This window comes from Montipora foliosa, chromosome 4 (genome assembly GCF_036669935.1).
Source record: "Montipora foliosa isolate CH-2021 chromosome 4, ASM3666993v2, whole genome shotgun sequence".
NCBI lineage: Eukaryota > Metazoa > Cnidaria > Anthozoa > Scleractinia > Acroporidae > Montipora > Montipora foliosa.
Window position 1 is genome coordinate 15,141,500 of NC_090872.1, and position 14,473 is coordinate 15,155,972.

The 14,473-nt window shown below is 38.4% G+C and overlaps 2 protein-coding genes across 12 annotated transcripts in view; one reads left to right on the top strand and one right to left on the bottom strand.

Annotated features, from left to right (window-relative positions):
* LOC137999996 (WD repeat-containing protein 82-like) overlaps nucleotides 1-14,473 on the top strand; it is a 169,404-nt gene that overhangs the window by 116,160 nt on the left and 38,771 nt on the right. The gene's annotated exons all lie outside the window — the stretch shown is intronic.
* Nucleotides 1-14,473, bottom strand: part of LOC137999992 (uncharacterized) — a 34,011-nt gene that overhangs the window by 6,386 nt on the left and 13,152 nt on the right. For 10 of the 11 annotated variants that reach the window (XM_068846058.1, XM_068846057.1, XM_068846064.1 and 7 more), the window contains 17 exons: nucleotides 12,584-13,072; nucleotides 11,948-12,183; nucleotides 10,781-10,906; nucleotides 10,117-10,269; nucleotides 9,710-9,787; nucleotides 8,690-8,794; nucleotides 8,552-8,604; nucleotides 7,124-7,239; nucleotides 5,858-5,929; nucleotides 5,691-5,740; nucleotides 5,386-5,496; nucleotides 4,120-4,281; nucleotides 3,593-3,688; nucleotides 2,469-2,567; nucleotides 2,265-2,375; nucleotides 1,408-1,503; nucleotides 826-907 (listed from right to left, as the gene is read on the bottom strand). In XM_068846058.1, coding sequence (XP_068702159.1) covers nucleotides 826-907; nucleotides 1,408-1,503; nucleotides 2,265-2,375; nucleotides 2,469-2,567; nucleotides 3,593-3,688; nucleotides 4,120-4,281; nucleotides 5,386-5,496; nucleotides 5,691-5,740; nucleotides 5,858-5,929; nucleotides 7,124-7,239; nucleotides 8,552-8,604; nucleotides 8,690-8,794; nucleotides 9,710-9,787; nucleotides 10,117-10,269; nucleotides 10,781-10,906; nucleotides 11,948-12,183; nucleotides 12,584-13,072 — 2,235 coding nt within the window. Of the gene's footprint in view, nucleotides 1-825; nucleotides 908-1,407; nucleotides 1,504-2,264; nucleotides 2,376-2,468; nucleotides 2,568-3,592; nucleotides 3,689-4,119; nucleotides 4,282-5,385; nucleotides 5,497-5,690; nucleotides 5,741-5,857; nucleotides 5,930-7,123; nucleotides 7,240-8,551; nucleotides 8,605-8,689; nucleotides 8,795-9,709; nucleotides 9,788-10,116; nucleotides 10,270-10,780; nucleotides 10,907-11,947; nucleotides 12,184-12,583; nucleotides 13,073-13,988; nucleotides 14,141-14,473 lie in introns of those variants that run through there. The other variant, XM_068846066.1, reaches the window with a different exon arrangement.

Here is a 14,473-nt window from a genome sequence, read left to right on the forward strand (position 1 = left end):
TCTATTAAATATTTTCTATCCATTGACTAGGAGAATACCTCTCTTAAAGATTAAGAGCACCTGTAGAACAGGGATATTAGTTCCCCAAGGTGGGGATATTTGATCTGATTTGACCAAATTTTGGGGCCCCACGGTGGGGATTTTGACCAAAAATTCATCTGAAAAGTCAAATGCCCCACATATGCCCGGGGTGCCATCCCCCCTCCCCACTCGGGCTTAACATTGATAGATGCATAACTAAAACCGTAGTTCGTCAGCGTAACGGCTCCCAAAAGCTTGTTCCGATATCCTGCGGTTTTGCAGGGATTTCTGTATCCCTTGTCTGATTAGTTAGATTCTTACGCACTCTGTGGTTGGACATTTACTCACTCAACAAATCACGTAACCCTTTTACTCTCGAAACTCACAATGGCGATTGAAGCTGAAAGGTGAAAAAAAGCGTTCAAAGCCCTAAAAGATTACTAGTTTTAAATTGATTGTCTTCTAGCTGAGAAGGAATACTCTCTTCGGGAAGTTCTGGACGTGTTAAGTAAGTAAACGTCGAATCACAAAGCACGCAAGAACCTAGCCAATCAGAAATGGATACAGGAAACCCTGCAAACCCGCTGGTTGTCTGAACAAACTTTTGGGAGCCTTTGCGCATACTGACTATACCGGCGGTTACGTCTGTCTGCGACACAGGCTAGTTGATCAAGAATAATATCGAAAAGGACTTTAAACGAGATATAAATAACCTGGCGTTTTCCAGACTGAGCGGTTTGAACGACGAGAATTTCAAGGCACGAAGTCTTTGACAATTAATTGATCAAATGTTGATCGACTCACTTATTGAAAGCTCCACAGCTTTGATTATCGAAGAAAGGGAGCTGTGTTGCTTGTCTCCTTCTGCTGTTCTCTTTCTGATATTCTGCAATGGTAATTAAAATGCAATCGAAACAACTGATTCCAGTAACCATTTTCACATTTGACAAGTATTTGGTTAGTACAGGATATCACATGAACGCTAGACTAAGTGCGTTTCGTGACTTGTGGCCACGAATGATGTTATGAAACTTTCAAAACATCACGAGTGACCATAAATCACGAAATACACAAGCAAGTTCAAAGAATTTAATATTTATGACATACACAAGAAAAATACCGCCCCGTTGTGTTTCCATAGCATTTTCCGTATTGCACTCCATAACCTTTTTATGCATTCCGTCATTGACCAATCAGAAACGCGATATTTTGTTGAGTATATAATAAATTTCATATATACCACAGTTTATCATTCCTACGTTCTTTAGCCACTGTTCTCGTATAATGTCGTAAAAGTAACCGGGAAAGAGATTCCCGTCATCTTTCTCCCCAGTCCGTGAGTTGATATTGTGACCAAATCTTTTTCATTGTAGTATTGGTCTTCACCTTAAGAAGAAGAGGATATTTTGTAAGATGCTGCAAAGGTGCCACTAACAAGTCAGTGATTTGAAGTCTGTTACATCTGGTATCCGACTCGCACCACTATAAAAAACAAAAATATTGCGTTATTGAAGACAAATTAGCTTAAATATTGTTAGGAAGCGTGATAAAAAAGGCACTGATTTTCCAACCACCCACAGAGTTTCTCGAACAGTCACGGTTTTTTTAGCGGACAAACATCATTTGCGTGCGGTTTTGAAGTTTCTTCTTTAGTCTCTCAAGATGTATTTAACATAAACATGAAAGACACAACATACGAAATACTCATGTCCCACGCAATAAAAACAAAACAAACGCTGATAAAAGCGGCCTTTCGAGTTTATTTTCTAATTAGATTAAGACAATTTTAGCCAATAAAGACTTATTTGTTAGTTTACAGCTCGGTAGATATGACATGCATGAAAGTAAAGCAGTGTCGATTTGAGAATTTTTCAGCGCATGCGCTTAACGGTAAAGCTGACTGGTGGGAAACATGTTATATGCGCGTCTAGCCCCCCTGCCAGGCGGAATGTCTGTGCGAGTGTTTTCCACAGAAAAGTGAAACAGCCAATTCCAGATGTTTCCAGCCCTGACAAATTTCGGGCCAGTATCTTGGAAACTCTAGGGAAACATTCATACATGGATACGTCTTCAAAACTCTGTGGGTTTGAGTAAACTCTAAAATTTTGAATGGTGCATTTTGCAGTTTCAGAGTATCTGGGAAAATTTTATTTGTAACATACAAAATCTCTTAATAGGTGTCATTCTCATGCCTACAAATACATAAAGTTAAAACAAATTTATCTTCACAAACGTCTAATTACCTTCATAAATTCTTGAAAATCTTCCTCTTTTTTCAAGGAATCCAAGTAACTGAGTGCTTTAGAGTAATTTAGACAGTATTTCTGATACTGCGGATGGACCTTTCGACTGAACTAAAAAAATGAGACAGTAAAACAGCAAGTCAGTAAAGCTATATTTCCGTGATAAGAATCGCAACTAGTTGGAGTAACATGAGAGACACTTACCTCTGTGAAAGCTGATACAACTGAGGCAGTACTTCCAAACTGCGTGGGTTGTTCCGTTTGAAACACACGAAAGAGATTTTTGGCGAACATTGTGCTGACCTAGAAAAACAAGATGGGCTCATCATTAAGAGATTACATCTTGACAAATGGACAATTTTCAGAAAAGGTGCATTAAAATAAACGTTTCAGAAAAGAAAATTGGACCAACGTCTACCTTCAAGCATATGGTTTCTAAATCTATGACGATTTGTAATCACAGATTGCTATAGCTTAGTTGTCTTGCACGTTCAGAATTTTCGATGACACAACTTCAAATGAATCGTGAAATAGCACTGAGAAATAAGAGAGATCTGAAATGAAACGAAGGAGCTTGAAGTCTCGCAGATATGAATTATCAGTTTCTCTCTCTCTCTGTTTTAGTTTTTGAAACTCTTTTGTAGTGCTTAGGATGGTCAGACTGAAAAAGACGTTTAACAGTAACGTTCATTAGCGTCAAGTTAAATTCGGCTTGGCATCCAATACAAAAATCTAAGTACATGTAGAAATAGAGGATATTACATGGCCGCGCGGGGGATACGAATTTTATCTTCGAGTGCGGAAAGTATCTCTCACGAGTGAGCGAAGCGAACGAGTGAGAGATACTTTCAGCACGAGAAGATAAAATTCGTATCCCCAAGCGGCCATGTAATGTTCTGTTTATTATATAGATATTGATGAAATGTCTAGATTTAAAGCAACTTGTTTTATTCATTTTCGAAATGATGAAAAATTGTTCACCAACCACTAAAACACGCATGTTGTGTAACATGAAACAAGATATGAAAGTTATGAAAAACAAATCATGATTATGAAAATTTGAATAAAAATGTTAATGTAGTAGAGAAGAATTATATTAAAGCACAAAAGTATCGTACAATGAAGAGGAAGCTCGCGTTTTATTGGCTAATCGTGTTCGTTACCATGACGACAGCTATATCCTCACATGTGAAAGATAAAAATGATACGTTCACTGCGCGCGGTGAAGATATGATTTTTTAGTAATAGGAGAAATCCTGGTATTTCATCAATATCTATATAATAAGGAAATATACAGGATTAAGGCTTACAATTAATGACCTTATTACCTCGCACAGATCGTGAACGTTACAAAAGATTTTGCTGGCGTTTACATGTTGAAGATGTCCCATTTGCTGGATCTCTTTTAAGGGCTCCAAAAATACCTGTGTGGAATGGGATGACGAAGAAAATCGTATCAGGTACTTTCAAACAAATTTCAAAAGAAAAAGAAAGAAAGCTTGTTTTGAAACCAATCAGCGGGATCCATCACCGTCCTTTTCTAAACGAAACAAAAATGTTGTAGCTTCTTCGTGCCTAGCTCATAACAGGTTTTCGTTATACTTCTACCTTGCAGTTGGCTTAGGGGATTTGTGTTTTGAGTGCAAAAAGCTTCTGACGGTTATGAATCTCACTGCAGTCATTAAAGGGTTGAACGGCATGTGAAAATATGTGGCACAATGGTTTCCAAACAAAGTGAAAAAGACACCTGTCTACAAAAGAGTATAGATCCAATAAGGCACGAGTTTGCTTAAGGTTACATACTTCCTCTATTAATTAAGAACATTCCGGAGGAAGGTGTTCTTAGCGATCTCACCTCTTTGAGAACCAGCAGGTGACTCATGAGGTACACAACTTCGCTGTGAAAGAGCTCCCATACTGCCTCTCGTCTTTTTGTTTCGTGATCTGATAAAGAACTGAGCCCATCACTAAGAGAGCATTTTGGGCTTGGACTCATGAATTCCGTCCAATGACTGTCCTGTATGGGATCAAAAGCAACGAGCTTTACAATCCTGATGAAACTCAATGACTAGAAACTAAAATTAACCTTAAGCTTAAGAATGAAGGGTGTCGAACTTACAGCAGGTAAACAGCGGGTCTCAAGCTCTGAACATGTTTCTCCTTCTTCACTTTTAAAATGCAAAGCTTAAAGCAACGGAAGACACGGAAAACTCCCCCCTGAAAAGTCACCTTTCTGGATTAGTGACGAAGAAGTTCATTTGTGTTTTTTACTGACGTTACAAAAAGTTACTTATTTTGGACATTATGACTTCCGTTTGGGAGTTTTGCCGAAAAAATGTTTTGAAAATGCTAAAGAAAATCAGATTTCCCAATCTGTTCCTTATCAGCCGTCGCTTTGAGTTTAATATTTGTGTTGAATCATTGTTCACTATGTGCATGCAGGGGGTTCCGAGTAATTAGACGGAAATTATTAAGTGACACCCCCTTCTCATAAGAAGTGAAAAAGAACGAGGAATCCGTTGTTGATCATTGCAACTGATCAGGTTCGTGCCTTATGAAGCTGAGAAAAGAGAACAAGGAGTATAAATATTGGAAATGAATTGAATGCACTTTTCTGTTTATCTGAACGTCAACTCCAAGACATATGTTCGTAAAGCACTGCAACGGAGTTGCAAAAGTCATTGTCTTTTTTTCCAGCTCATACAAATCGTGCTTACAAATGTTATTCATTTACCTCTGGTGTTTGTCATCATAATTGACCATTTTCTACAGGTGAGTAAACGTGCACTTCGAGTACACCAATTTATTCATCGATATTTCATTGATTCCGCGGTTCTATTTTTTATCTTTCCTGTCGCAAGGTAATGAAATCCCAGGGACGGCTTCAAATTAAGATTTGGCTACCAGCTTCCTCAATATGATTTAACAAAAATTGCAGTACATTTTCCTTTTCGTTATCCTTGGCAATTTTTATCTCTCGGTATGTTTCAAAGATACAAAACGCACTTCCCTACTAATTAGAACAATATAATTTTCTAAGTACTTTTAAGAGGCTATTGTAGCATTTATATCACTATCATGGCCAGCTTGAAAACAGAACCACTCATCCCATGGCACTAACCTTAAACTCGGCAAGTTCGTGTTCAACAATAGGTTTAGGGTTTTCTCTCATTCTGGATAAACTTTCCTTAAAGTCTTCTCCCTGTCTTGGTTTGTCCTTCAGAGCCGTCAACTGCATGAGAGCGATATATCGAAAATGATTAATACGTGGTCTTTGATAATTTAAACGCATCATTCACAAGTTGCTCTGGTTATAAATTTCAGTCTTTCAAATGCTTAAGTTGCTTAGTTTCTTGCATGCAACGGCCATTACAGTCCATTACACCGGTATTCATATATTTGTTATCATGCCATATTGTTACTTACCATTTTTTTGTTTCGTCTTAGTATTGACCAACGGGACCTCTTCTCGGGATCTAAAAACAAGATACATTTCAATACCTAAACTTAACTGCATTGTGAAAGTATAATTATTGTTATACTATTCAAATCCCTAACTGGAAAAGGTAACATGCAATTTCTGGAAAAATTACCTATGCCATTGAGCGACATTGTTGATCCATACAGATCTTTCTTCTCACGGATTACACCCAATGACTTTCCTTCTGTTGAATGTAAGAAGAAAAGGGATTTTGAAACATTTGAAAACCGTCTAGCTAGTAGCTACAAAGCATATACTATCTCCCCTCTGATTCACATACTTTCTATAGAAAAGAGAAACATCATCCAATCGAGTTCGTCAAAAGCCTTTCACAATTGCACAAATGATTGAAAAGCCTCTAGACTGGAACGTCGGTTCACTTTGACAAGGGGTAACTGCAAGGCTGGCATTGCGTTACTTTTACATATTGGAAGACCGCAAATATTTTGCAAGTCAGATATCCAGAAAAGAAAAGAAAACTTGAAATTAGCCAACTGCACGAAGCTCTCTTCCAGCTTTTGCTACATAGATTGCATTCCCAAGATTATTTTCCAAGCAACCAGCACGATCTTAAGCTTGAAGCAAAAAGAGGATTTTAACAATTTACTGCAAAAATATTTCAACCGCAAGTATTCTGTAGATAGAAATCTTCTGGATCGTTCATGGCATCAATACAAGAGGCCGCAAAAACGACTAAAGTTCATTTTGACTTTGCTCACTCGGGATAAGAAAGAGCTTCTCAGCAATATATTTGGATGCTTATCACTGGTTATTCTTCTTTTCGCCCAAGTCCTTGTAAAAGATTTTGGATTTTCAACACTTTGTTTACTGATGGACCTTTTATTGTTACCATACCATCCACAAAATTAGCGAAATACTGCAGGTTTACCGAATTCAGTATTGTACTAACGATCGCAGAGAGAATTCTCTGAACGAAAGTGGTAGAAATGATTTGCTCTAAAAATAAATTCGTAATTAACTAAATGTGATTTCATTAGCTTTTTCTTTTGGAACACGTCACCCTCAGTTATATAATTTAGAAGAAAGAACACTTAGGCATGTGACTACGGTTCTACATACTTCCCTTTGACTTTTCGGGTAAGTATTCGGTAGCCAGAATCGTCGTATCACATAAGTTGTTTTTGCTGATGTTTTTGTAAAGGATTGTCATTGGCCAATTTATGTCGAAATACTGTGGCACACCCAACAGAATTAATGTGGTGGGAAGAACTTTGATCTCACCATCTTTCGTCTTTTAGAAGCATATGTATTCGTTTATCTATTGAAACAACACTTCCAAAAAAAAAAAATACTCTTTGTGTTTATCCATCCACTGCTTTCGAGTAGGTTATCATCTTTTAGTCATCCCATTTCTTACCCATTGGCTCTCTGTCGAGAACATGCAGGTCCATCTTATAATTGTCGCCAGGCAGTGACACCACAGCAGATCCACGTCGAGCGCCTAATGAACGCGTTTGCATCATGCGAGCTTCACTGGAGAGAAAAAAAATTACTTCTAAGATGAATAAACTTCAGTGAAAATTTCTCACTGTTTTTAGTAGAAGTAGGTTTATTCAAAGGTTGACCCTGCAGCACTTGCATTTAATTAATTAATTAATTAATTAATTAATTAACCTCAGATATTTATTGAAGAGTAATTTTTTTAAAAAAATTAAAAAAGATAGAGACCTTGTAGCTCAGTCGGTAGAGGAATTTAACCTTTAATGCAATCCGGAGGTCTTGTTTTCAACTTCCACCCTGGGCATAGTTTTTTAATGTCCTTGTGTTTGTCATTGCTGTGGCTCATTACTCTGCTCAGATGGATTTCATGGAAATAAAGATACTACTTAAAAACTTAGAATTTGGTTGGCCTTTTTCTGAACGTAAGAATTAATCTATCGTTTCTATGTAGTAAACTGCATAACAAGCAGTATATGCAAAGTCCCACAAACAGCATAGTAAATTAGTCTTAAAAACACCCAATAGAAGTGTTCATTTTACTAATTGATAAAGACAACGTCAATTTCAGCACTCGAAGTACATAAGCATTGTTTATTTAGTGCTGGGAATGCAGATTTTGAAATTTAAAAAAGCTTAAAGTGCCCATGTGATTAAAAAATCAATTCTTAGTTTCCTTTGATTTCAAAACTATGTTAACTAAACACTAAGCGACCAAAGTTTTAAGCCTTGATTTAAAAGACACCTGCTTATTTTAACTGGAATTTTCCTATGCAATGGTCCGCCATTACTAACTTTACATGGCTTGCTAGAGTCAGAGTGTGTATGCAGTACGGGAGTTTTGGGCTTTCAAAACTCTTAAACTCGTGTTTTGCATATATAATAAGCTGCATTCAGACGCTGAATTTTAAACTAGAGAGCCTTAGGGCCGATTTACACGATACGATTTTGTCGCATGCGACAAGTTCACGACAGGCCTTACGATTGTCGCAGCGTTTTAAAACATGTTTTAAAATGCTACGACATTTTTTCTGACGTACACAACAATCGTAAATCATGTCGTGGGCCTGTCGTAAGCCGTTGTCGCATGCGACAAAGTCGTACCGTGTAAATCGGCCCTTAAGACGTCACTTTTTCCTGGATCCAACCCTCTGAGGTCCAATCGGTCAGTTTTGAACGTGAGTAATGACGGACCGTGAAATCCAAAACTTAAGCTCAAAGTAAACGGCCTTTGGATAACAATTTGCCAGACAGTTGTTAAGAAAACACATTTTCAAAATCTGAAGAAAAAGGAAGTGAATTTTTTTATCACAGGGGCACTTAAAAATAGTTTAAACTAGTTACTTACTGTTCATCTCGTGATACTTCTTCATTGGGAGGTTCGTCGAATGACTGAGAACTCTAAGCAACAAATTAATATTTAATAGAAACGAAAAAGCAAGTTTAAGACAGTTTTATTATCGTTACAAAATGAAAACGTCCTTACCGGTGTTGTTTCTGAACTAGCTCGGTTTCTCCGATTGTTAAGGAACTCTGCAATATCTGCCGCAAGGCTTTCCGCGTTCTCCCTTTTAATGTCACCCTCAAATTTCTGGAAGGTAAATGTACGCCCTTTTATTTCAATAATCAAATGACTACTTGAGTCAGGAAAACCTAGGTTATTTTCCTCATGAGCACTTACAAGTATTAAGGCAATGTCACGTGGAAACAACTATCAGAAAGCTGAAATACAGCTGTTAAATATTTATTGGTGGAACATGAAGATAACCAGTAGACAAAAAAAAAATAAAAAGTAGATATATGGGCCCAGCCACAGTTAACCAGAATATCTGATAAAATCATCGCACTAGGAATTTTTTTCATAAGGTTTGGCTTCATCGCCTGAACGTTTATATTCAATACGGTTCAATTCATTACTTTTTTTTTTTTAGGAAGGTCGTGTTTGTCGCACCATTTAACTTAATGCGGATGAATGATAAGGCGGTTCAAACGACGTTCAAATGTTTCGAGAAAGTAACTATTCAGTTTTTTGAAAGGATGAAACTACAACAATGTACCACCAAACCGCTGTGCTATGATACCATGTAAAACTGTTGTTGTGCTTAACACAATAAGCTCATTACGATACCGTAGACGTAGGAGAAGCATATAAAAAAAACCCCTATATTTTGTTTGTTTGCTTTTCAGCAATAAAAATTGGAATTTTTGAGATTTAGGTTATTCTTTGTCTTTAGATGCCTTTTCTATTCAGTGCTAAGGTAACCTACTACGTTACAATATTGAGCGCAAAATTAAAGGTAACCAAGTTCGCTTTTGTAATATTCGTGTTTCGCATGAAATCATAGCATTGACATTACGTGAAGCAGAGTTGCAGAGTCCATCCTTCTAACCAGACAATTTTTTGAATTTGTTGAAAATGGTTTTAGACACCTTTCAGAACAACTGTCCCTTTGACAAATTACGCAACATATAGTTTTGGCGTAATAAGTTTGAAGATTATTCTTACCAGTGACACAGACGCGTGGCGGGCCCCCTTGACATAAATTTCGTCATCATCGAGAGACTTTCTTCTCTGCTGGCAAGGCTGGAGTGAAAAGCAATGTCGGTGTCTCTTATTACATCGTCAATGTTAAGGTTAAAGTTTAAGTCAACATAAAATTCATCTTTAATTACTAAGAGAAAAAAGAAGGGACAACTCGAATATGATCTGAAATTTAATTTCATACGCGAAATTCTCCGGAAAAGCAACGCAAATAGAAACGCAAGGGGAATGTACCAATGTCGAGTGGAGATAATGGGAGGAGGAATTCTGATTTATGCGATCCCCAAGTTCAAAGTCCTGGACGAATTTAGATGGATCGGGAACTTTTTGTCATATTGGTATAAACTGAATTTCAAGATTTTTTTTCATACCATTGATTTTGTATCATCCTGCTCCGCAAGTTTGTGACCGTGTAGGCGTACATAATGTTCTAACGCTCCCATCGGAAGGGAAACTGTGTGCGCAAGTTTTCTCCTCGTCTGGGGGCTGCTTGCGGGACTTGGTTTTGGACTTGGTGTTATGCCCTAATAGAGAAAATTTTGGATCAATTCTGACGTTTTGAAGTACGCGAGAGGCAAAAGATGTTTTTGTGATGAGCCTGCGTCTGTCTGACCACGAGGTATTACACAACAACACATCTTCATCAAGTTTTTTCGATTTGGCTCGAATTTTCTCCCTTTTTTCGCTCGTCTTTCGTACTTCCAAACTTTTGGAGTTTAAGGAATTAAATAAAACAATTATTCCACTCGCGCTTGTTGGATATGAGACTGGTTATAGCCAACTCGGCGCTACGCGCCTCGTTGGCTATTTACCATCTCATATCCAACAATTAAGAGCGAATGGAATAACTGTTAATTATTCAAGCGGTACATTTGATAGTGTTCTTTATTTGTAGCTACAGCTGTACATTGACGAAATGTATTCATTTAGTGTCATTCTCGGTCCTGTTTAAAACGTCGTAATTTAATCTTTGCAGATATTTGAATTACCTGCTAATGAAGGAAAACGTGCAGGCCAGGTTACACTGCTTCTTACCTGTTTTGGTCTCAATGAAAATGGTGAAGCACAAGGTGATTTCTGGGAAGACTGACTCTCGATACTGTAGTCTTTTACAGACAGAACTGGTGACGAGGATCTCGATGTCAAATCTTCCTGTGAATTCTGGGGAAATAAAAAATCTCCAATCAGTTCTTCAGAGGCGAGGAAAGTGAGATTTGATCAGCACACGCTTCCCTCCAATGTGGCTCGGTATCAATATTGGGACTCTTATATAAAATCGAACCTGAAGTAGTGTATTACAGTGAGGACACTCGAACCATGAACACTTGATACTTGTTTGTGCATTTTTTTAGTGATTATAGAATGTGGGCTCGTCTCTTTGACAAGAGTATTTAATGTTTTTACACTTACAAAATGCTATACATGTAACACTGTACATCATAAGAAGAGCCTTTATTTCTTAGTCGTCGAAAAAAAAAAGTCAGGTGTTCACGGTTCAAGTGTCCTTACTGTAAACAGTGGTGACTACAATTATCAAATCATCATGAATCTTCATTTACCATCGTCATCGTCATCATAGCAGGAGCCCATCAGGAGGAGCATCCATCATCTCCCACTTTGTGTCTATGAAACAGCGTTTTTTTCTGACCTATCTGTTTTTAGAACCACTTTCGCGCCATTCGTTGTCATGGTAAACGTCAATAACAATTTAAAAGGGAACGGGGAGGCGTTTTCAAAACTTTGAGTCTTGTTTCCCGCATTCAGCCGCCATCTTGGGTCGCCCCTTCATGCGGACTACTTAGGGAACACCTTTAATTAGCGCGGCAAACTAAAAAAGTTATTTCTAAAAATAGATAGGTCAGGAAAAACGCTACCTCACCTAGATAAGCCAGTTGGAGGCTCGTACTGATGGGCTCCTGTCATAGCTAAAAGGAATCCGTGCATTAGTCGGCCAATAAAATGTTAGCTGGATAAAATTTAAGGGAAAAGAGTTAAGGCCCGAGGGTCCCCGCCCATTGACGAGTAAAATAGTCTGGCGTTTGAGAGAGTGAAATCTATAAATCGCCACTGCGATTAAAAGGGTTAAAGGAGTCGTCTACTTTTAACCTTTCAATCTTCAATTTGTTTTTGTGTTTTAAGTTTGCGACTAGAAGTGGAATACTTTCTACAACTTGTCTAAAAGTGGTAAAAGTGAGAACGTACTCTCGAAGATGGAGACGCCGATCTGGAACTGTCCTCACTTACGGCACTTTCCTCCTGGAGTGATATTGTCACCTCAGGAACTGATGATAGCTCCACCTCATGAAAAGAAGACGGTCTGGAGCGATGTATGAAGTCAGAGGAAAAAAGGTTGTTTGATTTAAGTAATTCTCGTTTTGGGAAGGACTGGTTTTCTATAAGACTGCTGTTGTTACCAGATGCATTCTCTTCCCATCCACCTGTGGAAAAACAAGATTAAGCTAACTTTAGACCATCAAACTAAAATGACATACCACTGACATATTCGTCATCGCTTTAAATGACATGTGCTTTAAGTACGGAAATTGAAAGAGGTGATGGACATCTAAACCTGAACATAACTTTCACGAGCTTCTTGTAATCAACTGGCAAAACATCTCAACTAGTATACCCAGTCACGGGTTCTCGTAGCCTATCTCGTCATTCAGATTGTTTCCGGCAAGTATTCCGATCCTCGTTGTAAAATTCGTCGCAGTATTCCGATCCACGTCGTCAGTAACGGACGTAGAGACAATGTATATGCTACAAACTCTTCTTATCTTATTCTGAATGACAGAGGCTGAACCCGAGTCCATTGACTGAATGATCTTAAAAACTCACCAAGTAAACTCGGAGAACTCGAGGCACGCTGAAGCGCAGTGGGCCCAAACCTGTCAACTATCATTGGATCAGTCCAATATCTCGTCGGTGCACTGAATTTCCGTCGTTCCAAGGCATTCTGCTGACTCTGAATGGACAGCAATTGGTTTTGTAAAAACTGCACTTTGGTAGCGTCGGTCAGATTTGTATCGTGAAAGACGTCACATAGATTGTCGTCTGTTCCTGTTTCTGACAAATTAACGGAGCTGCGTACGGAAGCGCTTTTAACGTCAAGTTTCTCCAAGTCGTCAGTTGATGTGGATTTATCTTCTGTTAGCTTTCTTTCAATGTCTTCGGTTGAAGTCGAGGCACTCTTCATAATCTTCGCCTGTGGAGAGGTTAGCGCTCCGTTGCATTCTGGTTCCTGCCAATCTTCATGTCGTAATGGACTCCTAGTCTGCTTCCCAACTCCAACACCCAGGTTTTTGGGCTGGTCACTGTGATCGGAATCTAAAAAAAGGAGTTTGGTATTCCTAGTCTCTCTATGACCTCTTTCACGGAGAGAACGCACGCGCATGCGTAATTCTTTACAGGTCAAGCGACCGTAAAAAGAGCAAGGACCAGCAAGTTGAACACGAATGTATCCTCAGTAAAAAAGTTGGAGCGTCATGAAACAATTCTTCCTGTGTTTATACGCAAGAAAATCGTTCAGTAACACACAATGCAGCTTATGGTCAGTTTTAACTGTCAAGACGACAGCTCATGAAATACCCCATAAACTGTTTGTTATACGTGCGTTAGTGGCCGTACTTTCACGGTGTTGTTGCCGCAAAGTCAAAGTGTTAACATTGCCATTGTGATACTTTGCTGTGTTGTTTCGCCTGACTGAGTAAAACCCTGACCTAAGGTTATTACCATGAACACAAGCACGTTTAAAAACGTACTCACTAGCACTTCCTAGCACTGAGTGTTGAAACTCCTTACAGGAGAAATCCTAATCGGAATGAGATATTTACTTTCCTTTACTTGGAATACGATATCAACAACCCCGCTTGCTGCATTTAACTTAAAATCGTCATCGATAGCTCGGACTTCGCATTATTTCATAGTTGGTTTATGGGGAGGATCGTTAAATAGGCTAAATAAATAGCTATTACAAACATGAAAAAAATTGTTTCAAAAATGGTAAAGTTAAAAAAACTAATTGCTCGGCGACAGGCGAAAGGACAGCAAGGTACATTACACCTTTAACTGAGATACGGGTTTATCGTTCAACGACTTTTATCGTCCTTTTCTCCATCAACGGGGTTCAACAATGAACGCTGAAATAAGGATAGTTTGTCATCAGTCAATGACATGTTATCATGGCCAATAAAATTAAAAACAAAATTTTTTGAATTGTGAATTTCATGAATTGTGGTTGTACCTCTCTTCGGCGCTCTTAGTTTTGGCTGTTTAGCCTTGAGAAATATAACAAGGCTTCCAGAATCATTTTGGCGTAAGATGGCACAGGGCCTTGGTTTTTTTCCAGCATCGTTCATGACTCCTTGCAATTGTGCCAACACCATTTTGTCAAATTCTAACCAGCTTTCTCGCAGGTACAATATTATCTACAGCCCACTACAATGCATGTTATATTAACATTTACGAAACAATAGCGCACACTGACCCGTAAACGATAATGTTGATATTATCTGCACGTCTGAAGATCAGGAATAAATCTTACGAAAACAACTCATTAACGAAAGGTATTATCAGCTGACGTCTGACGCAATACTCTCATTCTTTAATTAAGACATGCAGCCAGAGTGTTGTTCCCGCAGTGGTGCAAGACCTCATTGACAAACGTTAACTGTGAACGTGATTAGACTCGAATCCAAATATTGAATGAAGAAGAAAATCTTTAGTGAT